The 17,691-nt window shown below is 42.5% G+C and overlaps 1 protein-coding gene across 7 annotated transcripts in view; it reads left to right on the top strand.

Moving 5' to 3' along the window:
- Window positions 1–6,049: 6,049 nt before the first annotated feature.
- Window positions 6,050–17,691, top strand: part of PIGG (phosphatidylinositol glycan anchor biosynthesis class G) — a 98,950-nt gene continuing 87,308 nt past the window's right edge. For 5 of the 7 annotated variants that reach the window (XR_008744883.1, XR_008744884.1, XM_055791492.1 and 2 more), the window contains exons 1-5: window positions 6,050–6,243; window positions 9,766–9,971; window positions 12,498–12,707; window positions 14,258–14,446; window positions 15,931–16,069. Coding sequence is in view for 5 of the 7 variants with exons in the window: in XM_055791492.1 (XP_055647467.1) it covers window positions 6,084–6,243; window positions 9,766–9,971; window positions 12,498–12,707; window positions 14,258–14,446; window positions 15,931–16,069 (904 nt within the window). In the remaining 2 variants the exon portion in view is untranslated. Of the gene's footprint in view, window positions 6,244–6,678; window positions 6,822–8,120; window positions 8,140–9,765; window positions 9,972–12,497; window positions 12,708–14,257; window positions 14,447–15,930; window positions 16,070–17,691 lie in introns of those variants that run through there. The other 2 variants (XM_005232850.4, XM_055791493.1) reach the window with 2 other exon arrangements.

The following is a 17,691-nucleotide window of genomic DNA, read 5'->3' as shown; positions in this document are numbered from 1 at the left end:
GTGCCTGCACCGTGACAAGCAGCATTTTCTGATCTCTCTGCATCCACTGGCACGTCTTATTAATGACCCTTGTATAGCTTCAGCTTCTCCCTTGGTGATGGCTTGGCTATTGGGCATCAAATTTGACAAAGTGCATACTTCAGTCAGCAAATGGGCAAACAGCCTGCATTCTTTATGCCTGCTAGACTTTCTCATTTTCTTCTTTCTTAAGCTAAACAGCTGAATACTGCCTGAGTGTTAAGATGAGCAGGTTTATGATGCCAGCTTGATACAGCGTGGCATTTCCCAGCAGTGAAAATCAACACAGAAAGACCTTTCTCCTGTATACACGTATTTGTGGAAGAAGTGTCAGAGAGGAAGCTTGTTTCTAAAACAAGAGGTGCTTACATTACATGTTGGTATTTCTTAACATAAAGAATGTGGTGTTTAGCTATTAATAAGTACCTAACCTTAAAGTAAATCAAAGACAGTGCTACTGAACAACTGGCACCTGTGGGTGAACTTTGAAGTTAGTTCATTTTAAAATGAAGACTTGGGCTCCGAAAAGGGAGAGATGTAAGGCAAGAAGGCTATAAAGGTAATAAAAAGACTGTCTGGGATTCCTTACTTAGGAAGGTTATATCGGTAAGTTCATATGTCATGGAAGAATGTAACTACATTTCCTGCTTCAGCATTGTAATTGCTTACCGACATTGTCCATCACCACTGTTCACAGGGACCCAGGAAAGAGGATTTTTGCACCATGAGAAATTGTCAGTAGGACAAAGACCATGTGACTAAAGAAAGGCCTACAGCACTGGGCAGATCAGGCAGACAAGGAGGGCTGGAGGGGGCTGAAGTCACCACTTGCATGGTAGGACAAATGTATTAATGTCACAGAGAGGGAGTAGCTAAGCAGGAGAAGGGGCAGTCTTATTTCTTGCAGTTGTGGGGTGCAATTGCTGGATTCCCTGGTGACCAAAATGCAAATGTGATTATTGCGTGTGTTCTGGTTGGGAGGTTCATATCATGCCCCTTTTCTCCCACTTCAGAGATTCTTTGGCACCTGCTAAGGGGCCAGTTTACACCACAGAGGGTTTTCTTGATGGGGGCACTAATAGCGTCTCTTTGTTGCTTCCAGTTGCTCATTAAACCTGGAAGAACCAGGACCCCTGTTCACTGCCTCTCTAGAAACAAGCTAAGGCTGTCAGGACGAGCAGGAGAGAGACTGCCAGACATAGAGCATGGCTGTGCAAGCTTTTTCCTTAGGAATAAGAAGCAGGGTGGGAAAGGAAATGGGGTTGAAGGAGGACACAGTAATGTAAGGGTGCAAAATTAGAGGGAGGAGGGATTCTGGTCAGTTTTCACGTGTAAAGCAAAGCTGTTGCCTCAGCTGTGCCCTGATTTGGCTCCTTCTCTCAGTGCCTGCCCTGAAGGCTAATGGCTGGCATTACTCTAGCTGGTGACATTTGGGAGGTTTCAGACATTTGTACCACCAAAATCAGTCCACCCACTTAAGTGGTTTGGGAAAGTTTCCTTGAGGACTTAATCTTTCTCATTCATGTTTTATCCAGCCCATTTAGACTGAATGAAAAACTAACATTGGATTAGAGCACCTTGAGATCTGTTCTAATCAGCAGCTTGCGTGGGGATCAGGCTCAGCAATCCCAGCCTATGCCTGCAGCTCGCAGGGAACTGGACTTGGTGGCAGCACAAATGCAGTTCTAAAGCCAGGGCTTTCTTAAGCAGGAATGACTTTACATTTCTGTACAACCCTGAGTATAGAAAGGGGGACACAGATACTGCTACCAAGCAGTATAAGCTTTGAGTGCAAGGCTCTAGGGGAAACTAATGACCAGCCTCTTTCTTCAATTAATTCTTGCTCTGCAGCTTTGCTTCCCGTTTGAAAGCAAGTAATTTCATACTGCAGCAGGGAGCAAGTCTGCAGTCTACAGAAACAAAACAGACTTTGGCTTCCTACAGCTCACCACCTCAGGGGTTATCAGGGGTTATCTTCTTCAGTGATCCCTGGCTGACTCCATCTCAAATCCCATAAGCTCTGCAAGCATGGTCCCCAAAGTATTTAAACCCAGAGGCAGACTTTTGCGCGTGTGTGCATGCGTGCGTGTGTGTAAAGATAGACAATCTATTATTTGATGTGCATAAAGCTAGCGTATCATTTTTTAATACACTTTTGCTGTTTAATTCTCCTTTATGTGCAGAAATTCCCATTTGGTCTCAGCTTTGAGAAGCAGGGTTTATAACAACAGTGCTTCTGCATTGTCTCTTGCCTCAGCAACTACAAACCTCTGAAGATTCTGCAGTGCACTGGAATGGAGGAGGGAGATTCACACTTCAGCAGACAGTCTTTGGTAACTTTTTCTGATGTTTTACCATGGCTTAAATACAGCACAGACCTGACAGACTTTCAAATTGCCAGGTACTAAAGAACGGAGAAATGATGGGAGACAAAATATTACCATATGTCTTCCTGTATTTCTAACTATATAGCAGTGCTTTCAGAGTGTCAGATCACCTTGGAAAGTCTTTTTTTTTCTTCTTTTTTTAATTACAACCTGACTTAACTGATATGCTACACAACACCTGTACGTAAAAGTGGTGGCTTTTACTTATACCAGCCCATTTTGCCACTGTCTGCATTCCTGCTCCTCTTGTGTTCTCCAATACAGTATTGAATGTATTAGGGACAAGTTTAAGAAGTATCACTCCAATTACAGAAAAGGGATGCTCGTTTAAACCACCAGCATGAGATGTTAACATACCTGACCCTGTCAAGTTTGGAAAAATTGTGCAGGTTTCACATAAACACACCTACACACACACACCCAAAATGTGAAATTGTTATATTAGGACCAGAGAGGGAGAATACCTGAGGCAGTTTGAAGAGCAAATTGGTAAGCTGCAGATCCCCAGAAGTTATTAACTTGGCAGTAGCTAAAGAGACCTGAGAGCAAGACTACAAAGGAATCAGTCAAAATAAGGTTAAGTAAGAGAAGGGGAAAGAAGAAAAAGAAACTGAGGAAACTGGCTGCATATTGGCTGTATTTGAAACTATAGTGGAAGGGAAGACTGGGCCTCATTTTCCAGTCACAATGTGAAACATAAGTGAAATCAGGAGAAAGGGAGCTGCGGAAGTGGGCATGCTGGGTACTAGTTAACGTGTGGCATTTCATTAAGTGCTGGCAGAGGACACAGAGACTGTTGGAAGGTGGTGTGCTTCTCCCTCATGGGACACACAAAATTTTTTTCTTATCTGTTTTTTAATTGTTGCCCTGGTAAAGAAAAGCCTTTAGAAATGCCAGAGAGATCAACATCACCTGGATCCTTTAAGTGTTGGTTGCTAAGAGCTTCACCAAAATGTGTTCCTACTGGTTTAGTACAACCAGCGATAAGCCTGGAGAAGACAAGGTTTGGTTGGCTTTCTGTCTGCTGATTTCTCAGTAGGTTTGGAGCAATGCTTCTAGCGAGGGTTGGGCACAGAGCCTTAAATCCCTTCTTCTTCCTCAAGACGGAGAGCTGTTTGCTTCAGTGACTCTTCACAACAGCTGCAGTAGCAACGTGCTGCTCCTGCAGAGAACGAAGCAGATTCATCTCCCATGTAGATGAGTTGCACTGTGCTCTAAAATGCTTGCTGGCTTTGATGAAGTGACAGCCTTCTGGGTGGCATGGATTGCATTTTACTATACAATCTTTCCTGACACTCTGACGTGAACATTTAACTTTCTAAGGCTACTCAAGTTAGTCAGTGCCCCTTGGCATAAATTGGTACACACAACACTGGTCGTGTGTTTACAAACTAGGGAGGACACGAACATTCCCTCTGAATTCTCATGAAATGACCAGCTCTCACAGGGCATAAACCTGTCACACGAAGTGGAAGAGGTTACACCCAAAAACTTGTAAAATGGCCACAGAAATGCACGGCAGAGATTATGAGTATATTATGCTATCATATCCTTGTAGACTCATAGACAATTACTCAGTCAGATCTAAAGTCTTGCGCAGCACTCAGATTTTTTCCTAGCTATTTCATGACTGCAGTTAAGTGCAATAATAATGAACCTGAAAGCATGTTGCTGCAAGAACTTGCCAAATCATGATGGGGGTGAAATAATGATGCTACTCAGGAAATGCTCAGACACAAGTTCTGCGGAGTGTGAACCAAAGCCAGCTAGTATATTAATGTCTGCAGAGAAATCCTTTTGCCTGAAAACAGAAATTATGATCTTACGTGGCAATCTGAAGGTAGAAACAATGGAGAAAGATGCAGTGTTTGGGAAATTTCAACCTTATTGCTAAAAGGGAAAGTGCTGTAGTATGTGCCCAGGAAATAAAAAGAAGACAGAAATTTTTTAGTTGCTGTTTTGTGATTTATAAACACTACCTACATTAGGGTGTTTTGTATTTGTAAGTGGAGTTAACCTTTCTTGTTTTCTGCTTGGAAAGTCTTACTAGTTCAAGGTTTAAAGGAAAGCAGAAAATGCCCATAAAAAGTAACAAATATGTTTTTCTGGACATACAAATAATGTAACTTTGAGGCACATTACCTAAAGACATTTCAGAGCTTGAAGCAGACATACAATGGTCTGCAGTAAGAGCCAGACGTTTCCTTTCGCCCTTTCCTACCGATTTAAAGCCTTGCACGTTCTGTCTGAATTTCATTGCACTTTCCATAGCCAGCTGCACTTCACTGCTGAATACCAACTTTCACAGACGTTGAAAACTCACACAGTTCAAGTAATTTTCTGTTTAGTCTCATTAACCATTTGGTTCTCCTTGAGTTTATGTTATTTCCTGGCCTGATGTACTTACAGTGTCTATTCCTTCTCCGAAGGCCATGTTTTGTTAACTGTTTGTAAAGGTTAACAGTTTTTCCAATTCTTTCCTGATTTTCATTATAGATATTTACATATTTCTTTTTCTTAAAGTAAATAATTCTTCTATCCCCAGGACGGTGGCTGCCTGACAGGCCGGCTGTAGCTGGTGGGACGCTGCTCTTGTCAGATCTAGGAAAACGCGCCACCCACAGGTGCAGCCGAAGAGTGGTTACTTATGTTGCAAGAAAACGTACTTTTTTTGTGGGACATAAAGAAACTGCCTGGGTACAGATGAGAAGCAGTTTTGTTTTGGGGAATGAAATTTTCAGGGTACCTTCCTGTAGCAATGAACACAGCGAGACCAGTATAAACTCTGCTTCACTTTGCAGAACTTTTTTTTATTCCTTTCTCAGAAAGTTAAGTCTTTTACAAACTTATTTCTCCTCTTTCATCTGCCATGACACACCTGCTACAGTCCATTTAACCAATGGAAAGGTTAAAAGATTACTTATTCTGTGTTATTTAAAAAGGGGGGCGGGGGTAGAATTCTGTTTGCCAAACACCTGCAATAGTCACCGACTTCAGTCTCCTTCCCCACTTGCCATACAGCCTTAGCTGGAACTTCGCATAAAGTCTCCCCACTATCACAGCTCAGGCTTCAGTGCTGTGTTTTAAAGGAAGCAGCTCACAGGACTCCCAGTTCCAGGAGGAAACATCAGCTCTCAGCACAGGCTGCACAAGCAAGTGGTCGCTGCACAGGTTGCCCATGGGAAGCCGAAACTCCGACACCTCAGTACTTCCCTCTGCCTTCAGCATCCCGCTGTCGCTGGGCCGCAGGAGGCCGCACGGCTGGGTAGCTCGCCAGGGCCTCGCGTCCTGGGGCCCTTCGATCGCCGGACTGCAGCATGCTGCCAGCCGCTGGCCCGACGCAGCCTGCTGACGCCATCCCTTAACGCTCCGGGCTTCCGCCACCGCCGGGGACGCGGGGACCGGCCCCCAGCCAGACGCTGCCCTGCCGGTACAGGCCGCTCCCTCCCCCCAGCTGGCTTCCCATTGGTGCGAGTTGCGGAGGCCTACTTCCGGCTCAGAGCCACACCTCTCGCGGAGGCGCTGGGTGACCGCTAGCCAATAGTAGGGCTCGGCGGACCGAGCGGTGGGCGCTGGTTGGTCAGCGGCGGGGCAGGGGTGGGGAGAGGTGGAAGGGGCGGAGCGCTGCGGGTGGCGCCCCGGAGAGCCGGCGGAGGTCGGCGGCGGCGGCGGGGCAGGATGCGGCTGCGGTCGGGTGTGTTCGCCGCTTCCTGCCTTCTGGTGGAGGCCCTGGGGGTCGCGCTGTTTCTCCGCGGCTTCTTCCCGGTGGCCGTCAGGTCCCTGCCCCGCAGGGAGGCCCGCGGGGACCCTCCCGCCGAACCGGCCCCGCCCGGCCCAGGTAACCGGAGCAGCCTGCCCCTCCCCTGTTGGCCGAGGCCACCCTGCTCCTCCGCGGCTCTGCTCACCGGGGCCACCGTTCCTTCCCCCCGCAGCTACGGGCAGCGGTGGCCGCGGTAACCCCCCGTCCCGGCCTCGCCGCCCTCGGCTGCGCCGCGCGGTTCGGGCCGAGCCCGGCGGGCGAGGAGCCGGGGCGGCGGAGCCCCGGCGTCCCTGGGCGCCTTTGTCCTTCGCCGCCGCCGGCTTGTGCCGGGTCTCGGGCTGTGGGACTGCAGCCGGTGCGAGCCCTGTGCCGCGGGGCCCGCCGTGCTGCCGGACGGGCTTCTGTAGCGCCACCGTATTTCCAGACCCATTTCCGAAATATTTTAGAACTGTTAAGTTCTAAAGTAATTCTAAATAATAATAATAATAGCAACTAGTTCTTAATTTTGCATGCAGTTGTCGATCGCTGCCAGCAGTATCTGCTTGCGGTAGCAAAAAGCCTTAAGCATCACCTGTCACGTCTCTGTAGGGTGCACTTTTCTGTCGTTTTATTACACTTTCCCTATCCGGTACAGCCGTCATACCCATACTCTAATGGTAAGTTGTTTGCATTAATTAGTGCCATTTCAGTTGCAACGCTTCTCGTGCTTGCTCTGTTACCTTACTGGCTGTGTTGTGTTTGGGGGATCAGTGTTTCTGCGACGGTCACTGAGGTGTGTGAGTGTCTTAATGCCACTTTAGTGAGACTTTTAATGCTTCAGTAGTGAGGAAAGCAACTGTAGTAATACGGGTTTCCTTCACAGACTGGTCAGATTGCAGAATGCACAATAGCACTGTCCGTTACTGTTTCTCTGAAATCAGGGTCTCTACAGGTCCTGCTGTACTCCTTAGTTGAAATTGTGAAACTTCTTTTTAATGAAAAGTTGGTAGAGGATATGCTGATACATAGCCATCTTATATGTATGTCCAGTGGCAAGTTGTATTAAAATAATGTGAAGAAATGTGTACTTGATGGAGTGTTCTTCACCAGTGTTTGGAGCTTGTGGGGTGAAACTTCAGGTTCAGTGGACAGCTGGATTCAGTGGTATTTTGCTCATACAGAGCTCTCACTTGGAACATCTGCTTATGGTTACTTGATGGAATAGGGCTGCAAGTGCCAAACTGGGTGTTTAGCTGCTTGTTATTATTAATTCTTCTAAAGTGTATGATACTATGCGTGTTGGGACAAGCTTACTTACGTTGCTAGAAACAGTGGAGGGAAGAGAAGGTTGTGTAAACTAGAGTGTGGTGTGCTGATACCAGTTAAGATGAATAACTGAAAGAATCTAATTTGGTAACAGTCCTGAGTAGATGCAGCCAAATGGCAGGTTGCTTTTTAGCTGGAGATTACCAAGACTGTCAGAGATATTTGATGGGCTGCTGTGAGTGAAATGTTGCGTTCACATGTGATTATTAGCAGGAGACTGGCATGGAAGGAGGGAGGCTTTTTGGGTGGGAGGGAAGTGTCAGACAACTGCGTTTTAAAAAGACTAGCTTGAGTTGAAAAGTATAAATGTGTACAACAGGGCTCCACAAACAGTTTAAATTTAGGCATGTTGCTAGTAATCCTAGGTATAGTTGGGCAAAAATGGAGTGACAGTGGAAGAATACTTCCTTTCTATAGTTCTTGGGTTACAGCTTTGTAGAGTGATCTTTTGGTTTGGATGATAAGCTCTAAAGGCAGGGGATTGCTTACTAAACCATTATACATAAGACTTTCAGCCTACTTTAGATCTGTTCAGAAAATAATATTTATTCAGTGCTTCTGTATTTCCTCAATGTTTCACTTTGTGAGCCCTGACAGCCAAAATGAATCCATGCTGTATTGCCTGTGGGATGACTGTATAATTATAAAGCCTTGCAGCACATTGTTGTGGTAAGTTTTTGGTAGAACCTGTGGTTTTTTTCAGCGCTTACAGAAGTTCAGCTTCATTTAAAAGAACTGTTTTCTAAATAACCATAGCAGGGATAAATAAGCATGCCATGTGCCAAGAGTTGCACAATGTTTGCTCTAGCTATTTTATCTATCTACTTATCTATTATAACTATTTTAGATGGCCTGTAATTGACTCCTAATTCCTTTGCACATCTCAGTACTTTGGCTTACTGATGAATAACGCTGTAGGAGGGAGTTGTGAGTAGGGTATATGTGTTTGTGATCTGAACATTTTTGGTGTCCAGCAATGTTTGTTTCCCTAAGCAAGTGGATAGCAGTAAATTATGAGGATAAAACTGACAGCACAGTACATCCAGTTGTGCCTTCTTGTTTTTTGCTGAGAGCCAAAGCAAAGCATGCCTGCTAATAAGTTGATAATTCATCCTGGAAAAAACTCAGGGTAGCTGATTAAAATGCTAATCAGATAGCATTTTGTTGTTGTTGTGATTTCCTTCTTTCCCTTGCTGTGCCCCCCCTCCCCAGTTTCCTTACCTGAGAGAATCACTAGCAGTAATGAGTCTGTCAATGTCAATTTATTGATGCTTATATATGTACTCAAAAATACAGTTTCTGACGTGTTTACTAACCGAACATTATATGATGCATGTACTGAGAAGTTGCTTTGCCACAATGCTGTCTGAGGAGAGATCTGTGGGTAGAATCTGTTCTGCTTCCATTTTGTCCTTCTGTGGTTTTTTTTCCTGGTAGAGATATGGGACCTGTAGAGGCTGGGCTAATAACTGCTGCTGTAAAAGCTAAATGTCACCATGTGGACCAAGCTCACTGCAAATGCAGAGTTGCCGTGGCCAGCATTAAGTCCATACAAGAGAAAGATGTGGACTTGAAGGCGTGACACTGCCCACTACCCGATGCACAGCAGCATTTTGCTGTGCCCACCCATGTAGCATGTTCAGGGGATTTTGGAATTGGATTCTGGCCCTGCAGCTGCCGTCACCGAACTATCCAGACATACAGCCTTCTACCTTGAAGGCTGCAAGTGTACACAAATCTTTTCCCTTCATGTTTCAGTGAAACCGTCTGTTTCTTGGTAATTTTCCTGTTCTCTCTTGGTGGGATTTGATTGAGAGGCATTGCTTGACATACCTTCTGATGTGCAAAATTGGGTATTAGCACAGGTGAATGCTGCATCTTTTTTCTAACACAAGTTGTCTGTTGGTTATATGTAGTTCAGCTTTACTAAATTAAACAGAGAGAAGGTAGCAGCTATCATTTCTTATTCCTTTGAACATTCTCAATTTTGCAGCTTTTCCTTATTTCTTCCAATTGCACATCGTGCATTCCATTCACATTTTGTCTTCCACCCTACAAGCTGTATTGGACTTTTTGTTGTAGTTGTCATGTCATTCCTGTACTGGATGGCCTGAAAACTCAGCTTCCTCTGATTACTTCTTGTGTTTGCTGTTGTTTGCAACTTCTCGCTTCTGAATGTAAATTTAATAAAGAAGTTGGAAGTACTTATTTCTGTGATATTGTCCTTCAACTTCTGTCTAACATTGTTAAAATTTGCTGATGACTTTTATATACCCTTGTTTTGTTGTTGTTTAGGAATGGTTTCTAACTGGACCAAAATTCCACCACCGCTTTTCAAAAAAGTTGTCCTCGTGCTGATAGATGCTTTGAGAGATGACTTTGTGTTTGGATCCAAGGGTAAACAGTTCATGCCATATACTACACAAGTTGTTGAGAAAGGGACATCCTACAGTTTCATTGCTGAAGCGAAGCCACCCACTGTGACAATGCCTCGAATTAAGGTAAGTGGGTTTTTTTTTCTACTTAGGGTTGTTCCATTGAGAAAGTTTTGAAGGCTGTGTTGTTTCATATGCTCAGAGTTGACATGAAGGGCAGGTTTGCCATGTTACTGAAATTTGGGCTGAAACTTGCTTTGCTGTAGTAGAGCATGTGACAGTCCTGATTTGCCATGGCCCAGAGGTGCTTCCTGCAAGAAACATCAGGTCAGGGAACAAAGGAGAGTAGAGAGGCTGAGTAAGAGGAAGAGGTGGCACCTTCCACTTAAATCACTTTGCCTCGTTTTATTCTTTTATTTGGTAGCTCTGTGGTAGGAAGGTCTGTGAGAATCAGTTAAGGGCAGTTAAGGCTCTAGTGCTTATGAAATGATTGACATAATTTTTTTATTTGTAATGATGGGAAGGCAGTAGCCTCTCAGGCATTAAACTTTTCAGTCGTCTTCTCTCCAAGAACTTTTTTGTTGGTATTTACCTGTGTTCTTGTAACTTCTGATACGAAGTCCGGTTTTGTGTAAATCTGTTTTGTCATAGGGATGTTCTTGCAGAGCTTAAGAAAATTGTGCCTAGTTCCAGGTAACTAAAAGATGAATTGTGGCTGTGTCATCAAAATACTTGATCAGGCAGGCTTCTCAGTGGTGGATCTGAGTGATATTTCTTGCACTGAAGAAGCAGAAGCTGAGGGAGTGAGCACAAGTCCGTGGGATCTGATGAGATGCATCCATGGGTCCTGAGGGAACTGGCAGATGAAGTGGCTAAGCCACTATCCATTGTATTTGAGAAGAGGTGGTAGTCTGATGAAGTTCCCACTGACTGGAAAAGGGGAAATAAGGGAGATAAGGAAATAAGGACCTAGGGAACTACAGACCAGCACAGTCTCACCTCTGTGCCCGGCAAGATCATGGAGCAGGTCCTCCTGGAAACTGTGCTAAGACACATGGAAAAGAATGAGGTGGTTGGTGACAGCCAACATGGCTTCACTAACGGCAAATCATGCCTGACAAATTTGGTGGCCTTCTGTGACAGTGTTATGGTGTTGACGGATGAAGGAAGAGCAATTGCTGTCATCTGCCTGGACTTGTGCAAAGCATTTGACACTGTCCTACATGACATCCTTGTCTCTAAATGGGAGAGACATGGATTTGATGGATGGACTACTTGGTAGATAAGGAGTTGGCTGGATGGGTTACACTCGGAAGAGTTGTGGTCAACGGCTCAGTGTCCAGGTAGAGGCCAGTGATGACTGGTGTTCCTCAGGGGTTGGTACTGGGACCGGTGCTGTTTCATGTCTTTGCTGGTGACATGGACAGTGAGATTGAGGGCACCCTTGGCAAGTTTTCAGACAGCACCAAGCTGTGTGGTGTGGTTGACACACTGGAGGGAAGGGATGCCATCCAGAGGGACCCTGACAGGCTTGAGAGGTGGGCCCATGCAGACCTCATGAAGTTCATCAAGGCCAAGTGCAAGGTCCTGTGCCTGGGTTGGGGCAATTGCAAGCAGAAGTACAGATTGGGCAGAGAATGGATTGAAAGTAGCCCTGAGGAGAAGGACTTGGGAGTGTTGGTAGATGAGAAGCTTGACGTGACCCAGAAATATGCGCTTGCAGCCCAGAAAGCCAGCTGTATCCTGGGCTGCATCAAAAGAAGCATGACCAGCAGGCTGAGGGAAGTGATTCTTCCCCTCTAATCAGCTGTTGTGAGACCCCACCTGGAGCAGTGTATTCAGTTCTGGGGCCCTCAACATAAGAAGGACATGGACCTGTTGGAGTGAGTCCAAAGGAGAGCCATGAAAGATGATCAGAGGGCTGGAGCACCTCTCCTACAAAGTCAAGGCTGAGAGGGTTGGTGTTGTCAGCTTTGAGAAGAGAGGCTCCAGGGAGACCTTATAGCAGCCTTCCAGTATCTAAAGGGCGCCTACAAGAAAGCTGGAGGGAGGCTTTTCACAAGTGCTTGTAGTGTTAGGACAAGGAGTAATGGCTTTAAACTGAAAGTGAGTAAATGTAGGTTAGGTTAGATACTAGGAAGAAATTCTTTACTGTGAAGGTGGCAAGACACTGGAACAGGTTGCCCAGAGAAGCTGTGGATGCCCCATCCCTGGGAGTGTTGGAGGCCAGGCTGGGTGGAGCTTTGAGCAACCTGGTCTAGTGGAAGGTGTCCCTGCGCATGGCAGGGGGGTTGGAACTAGATGGTCTTTAAGGTCCCTTCCAACCCAAACCATTCTGATTTAATGACCAGTAAATGAAGCAAATTTCAACTTGCATACAAAGTCGTTTTGCTGTCCACTAATTAAGAAAACATTATTTTTAGCTTTCTGCAAAGCACTTATTCTCTCTGACATCAGCTAGCACTGTGTTGTGGCAGATGATGCAGTATGACATGGCAGCTCACGTGTTCTTTTACTTTATTATATTTCTTTATTGAAAGTGTAATTTCTCTGCTGTTTCATTACTTCCTCTTACACTAATACTGTCTTCTGACTACTGGAAACTTTTTTGTTTCTGTTAATATGTCTCTTTTCTTTTCTTGCTTTATGTAGGCTTTGATGACGGGTAGCATACCTGGCTTCATCGATGTTATTGTGAACCTCAATTCTCCAGCCTTGTTGGATGACAATCTGATATGGCAGGCAAAAACAACTGGAAAAAGAATAATTTTTTATGGTGATGATACTTGGGTTAAATTGTTTCCAAAGCATTTTGTGGAACATGATGGAACAACATCCTTTTTTGTGTCAGACTTTACAGAGGTGAGAGGCTTTGTGTAATCTGAAGTTAAATAATCTGAGTTATTTACACACAAACACATTGTGGCAACTTCTAAGAACAAATGAGTAAAAGTATTCTTGTTCTGAAACACGAACCTGGTAATTAAACAGAAATTGGATTTATATGTGTTTTTAGTATTGACAATGTGGAAGCTAAGCATTTCTATCCTCATGCATACGCTGTAGGAAGTGTTTGGATGATACAGTAACAAGCAGTGTGTTATTGTGTGGGTTTTCTAAACATACAATATTCTCAAAAGACTTGTGGTAGTAAGTTAGACAACTTGCTTTGTTTAAAACTTCCACTATCCATGTTTCCAGTTTGCTATTTATGTAAGTGTGTGCCATCTTTAAAAGGGCCATGAGTATATAATCTTGGCCTCTTAGAGGCATACATTCTATAGTATCGAATCGCTTTTGTAGTTGCAGTATGAGTAGTGTTTCAGTATGTTATCAAAGAGGAAGCATAAAAAGTAAATTATTTTTTAGTGTGCCTACAATAAGAATTTTCACAATTTAAAGTAAATGGTTTGGCAATTTTAATTCATATTTTGAACTTTTATTGTTTGTAAAACCTCAGGCCATTGACCTGCTGCTACTGTTGTGGTTTATTTTCATGTTTAAGGAAGTTAGGTCTAACATGTGAATTGGAAGATACTTTTAATTGGTTACTTTAATAAGACTTGCAGAAGCTTCAGCATGGAGTGGAAAAGTGCAAACATGCTGCTGGGGCTGCAGTTATGTGGCTCTCAAGCTCCTTATGAGCCTTTGTGCTTTCTGAATATAGTCCATTAAATGGAAAGCTTTTTATAGTTTTTTTAGGTAGTTATTATCTGGAGTCAACAAAGCAGCATTACTTGTGAAATTTTGTAAGGATTTTTTGTATCTTGGAAGAAATATATGCAACTAAAAATAGGTTGTGAACTTAAGTAGGAGAAAATGTGAGTTAGGCCCCAAATAGCACTTTTCGAATAATTTTTCTTTCTTGCTATGTCATCAGTTCTTTTTCTTACAGCAAGTACAATCTTTTTGTGTTTGCACAGTAGCAAAAAACTGAGTTGAAAGAGCAGTGGTGGTTTTTTTTCCTCTGTGCTTCCAAGCACCAAAGAGAGGCTTTTCCCTGTACCTATTTCTTGTGAAGTGATAAATCGGGAGTGTGAAAGTGACTGAAAATTGCTCGAAACATTTTTTTAAAAGTATCTGTGGAAGCGTGGCAACCCATTTTCTCTGTTTGTATGTAATCTGATGCCTCATAACCAGAAAAGAGTGAAATGAGGTGAAGAATCTGTTTTGTAAGACAGGTTTTTTGACTGCCTGGCATTGAACTACTCAATCTGAGTTTCAGGTGGGGGTTTTTTTCTGTTGTGGGTTGTGGTTTCTTTTTTTTTTTTTAGCTTCTTGTTGATATTGTGAGTGACTGCAATTCTCATCAGCTTCTTCAGAATTTTCATGAGTAGCGTGATCTAATTTTTCTATGTTTGTTACAAGAGGGAAATAATTTTTATCTTTTAACCATTTTCCTTATTTCTGAGGTTGATGATAATGTTACCAGGCATTTGGATAGAGTGTTAAAGAGAGAAGACTGGGATCTCCTAATACTACATTACCTGGGGTTGGACCATATTGGACATATGACTGGGCCAAACAGCCCATTAGTGGGACCAAAACTTCGTGAAATGGATAACATACTGAAGAAGATTCATATTTCTCTTCTTTCAAAGGTAATATAGCTCCTTCTTGGATCTATGTCTGTTAGTTGTAGACCAATACTTTAAAATGCTTGCTTGTTTGTGGGTGATATCTTGTTTACTCCTAGACCAAAGCAGATACTCTGTTCTTTTCCTTCCAAGCCATTCCCCAGTTAACAGTATTGTGTACCATTTTTAAGGATTTACCAGCTGACCTTAATAACATCTGTTAAGTCTCTTCTGAACAGCTGTGGAAAATAACTCCCCCTTGGTGTGCAGGAAGAGGAGAGGAATGCGTGCCAAAATTCTCTTTAAGAATTAAAATGGTGGTTGGTGTACTTTTTATTAATGAAATTCAGCAGAGGGAATAATGAACATGTATAGCCAATGGCTCTGATTTCTACAATTGTGGAGGCATACTTAATTCTTAGATATCAAAAAGATTCAAATGGAAATGATGGTTGTAGAAAGCAGTTTTTCTTACTAAATCCAAATCTGTTTTTAGATTTGGAAATATAGGTTGTCACTGATCTAAATAGTCTGGATGTTGAAATATAAAGTCCTATATTCCAAGTGACCTGAAGCTTTTTTCTTGTTTGTTTTTGGCAACTGCAGTTCAGAATAGCTACCTATGAAATTTAAATAGTATTTTTAGATCAATACATTTTTTAAATGAAAATAGAGGTTAAATCCTGCTTGTGGAAGTTATAATCTCATTAACAATGCAGTGGTTTTGCCACAACTCTTTTTTTGCTTTTGCCAACTATATACAAGCCATTATCTCAGTTTTAGAATACAGAAATAAAAAAAAAACTTTTGGATACAACAGGTACTGGTAATAACTAGAGATGGCAAAAAGCTGCTTTGTTATGGAATGACAATACTCATTCTCTGCCATCTCTGATTTGTTAGCTCAAAATTGTTGGACAGGCCTCACTTATGCTTGTTTCTCTTTCTTCAGAAAAATAAACGTCATTTGACATCAGTCATGTTAGATTTCTACCCCAAAAGCACTTGAGAGACTAGAAACTATTAGAAATAGGATCATATTTTAATATTAAATGTTTATTATATTAATATTTACAATACTCATAAATTAGCATTTATATTGTATTAATAACTAAGTGAAGCTGAAGAAGTGGAGAGGGGATTACTTCTCTGGTAATTCTGCTGCTACTGGACTCCTGATTTTCTTCCCACAGTATGATGACCTTTATTTAATCCTTCAGTCAGTTTCTTGTGACTCTGTAAATGAGGGTGTTTTTTTTTTAAAGCATTTTTATGTTTTTTGTAACATTGAAAAGTATGTTAAGTACTTAATGTGTGCCTTAACTGTTAAACATTACTGCATAACACTAGTTGCAGACATCTCTTGTAATCTGCCCCATGTGTTGTGAGCCGATTTAAAAAATGGAGTTTACTCTGAGAAATATTCAAGTGTGAAAATGATAATGATCGTGAAGCATTATGTATATGCATTTTGTTTGTACAGTAACTTAAATTTCTGTGACTTGCAGGAAGAAGCTTCTCTGCCCAATTTGCTAGTTGTTTGTGGGGATCATGGGATGTCTGAAACAGGTAGTCATGGTGGTTCTTCAGAAGGAGAAGTGCACACACCACTGCTGTTTATCAGCTCTGCTTTTGAAAAGAGAAGTGGTAAGGGTCAAAGAAGCTTGACTTTGTAGAATACATTGCCATCTCTAAATTATATTAGCTCTGGAATTTTTCCTGAAAAGTACTTTGGTTTGTTCTGCAGATATCTGGCAAGGCGCATTCTTGTGTGTGACCTAAAACTCTGGTTTTAGCCAGAGTTCGTATTTGTGTTATGGTGAATCCATGACTTAAGCTTTGTAACCACTGGGAAAACTGGGTATTTCTCAGACGATAACATTTTGCAGCCCTGTCCTCCTTGAGTGTTGAGAGCTAATGAGATATGTTGTCAGGATCCTGGGATACTGGTAAATGAATAGGATTAGAAGTAAAACCCTATTTGAAGTGAATTTTAAGTTTTGTCTTTCTTGGCCAGAATATTACCCTGGCCTCTGTTCTTCCCTGTAAGACAGCCAGGATAGAGGAACAAATTACAGTTTCTCATGCTGAGAGTAACGGGAAAGAGGAAGAATTTCTCTTGTGAAAGGGTGAGAGATGACAACAGTGAAAATAGGACTGTTGATTGCTAAGTGTTAAGGGAAGAATATAGAGCATGAGTGTATTTACTGTATTGGCCAGGCAGTTAATTTTAAGTCAGTGATGTGAGTTTATCTGTTTCTGAAACTCATTTTCTGCTTGTGTAGTAGAAGTTAAGGTAAAAGGCAAGAAGGGAGTGGTGTGGTAGAGATGTTTAGTCTACTTTGTAGAGTCTTGCTTAAATAACTCCTTGACTGACCAAATTGGTGAAATGTAGTTGTACCAAGAGTATTTTCTTCAAAATAATACTTCCCTCTGCCTTTCATTCTGCCTCTTGCTCATTTCCATCTGATTTCCTTGCTTTTAAAGCCTGTTTGCAGAACCTTGCCTTATTTATCTTGCTGAAGGTTCCTGCAGCACAGTGGAAGTACATTTATCTGTCTCATTTATAAAGCTCTTATACAGCTGCAATAGAAAGCATTGCTTGAGGAGTGATTGAACTCTTCAGATATAAAAACAAAACAAAGTCAAGAGCTGACCAAAGCTCACTGGTAAGTTTTTGCTTTATAGATTTCACCTCTATGTGTTGACAACCAGGCTACATGAATGTAGATTCTGTAAATGCAAACTGCTGTTTGTTAGGGTTAGTTTCTGTTTGGTTTAAACTGAAGATGCAGTTTTTACAGTATGTGCACCTGTCTTTTGGGATCCAGTTTGTGATTTCTAATGATGCCCATGTAAATATCCAGCAGCTTGCTTCTTATTGCTGCGGTAATCAGAATTCTAGTGACTGGTCCTTATGGTCCTACTGTAAACAAAATGTACTGTGGTTAATTTGGTAGACCTCAAAATAGTAATTCTGTGGGCTTTTGCATTTAGTATGCTGTCAGAGTATTGCTTGTGTAGCCTTTTTACAGAGATGTGTCACACATGATTGGCTAAATGCATTTTGTAGTTTGTGGTTTTTTAACCAGTTAAGAACTTTCCTTTAAAGATGAGATCTAAAAACTGCTGACATACAGGCACTCATGCAAAGAGGCTTTAGGGGATTATAGATGGCATTCTGTACAAGTATGGGATTAATCAGGGCTAGATGAGAAATGAGAGAAGTTCTAATGCTCTTAAAGGGAGCCTTGAGAGCAATGAAGACT

The sequence above is a fragment of the Falco peregrinus genome, chromosome Z, assembly GCF_023634155.1.
Source record: "Falco peregrinus isolate bFalPer1 chromosome Z, bFalPer1.pri, whole genome shotgun sequence".
In the NCBI taxonomy this organism is placed as follows: Eukaryota; Metazoa; Chordata; class Aves; order Falconiformes; family Falconidae; genus Falco; species Falco peregrinus.
This window is presented reverse-complemented; position numbering and strand designations above follow the sequence as displayed.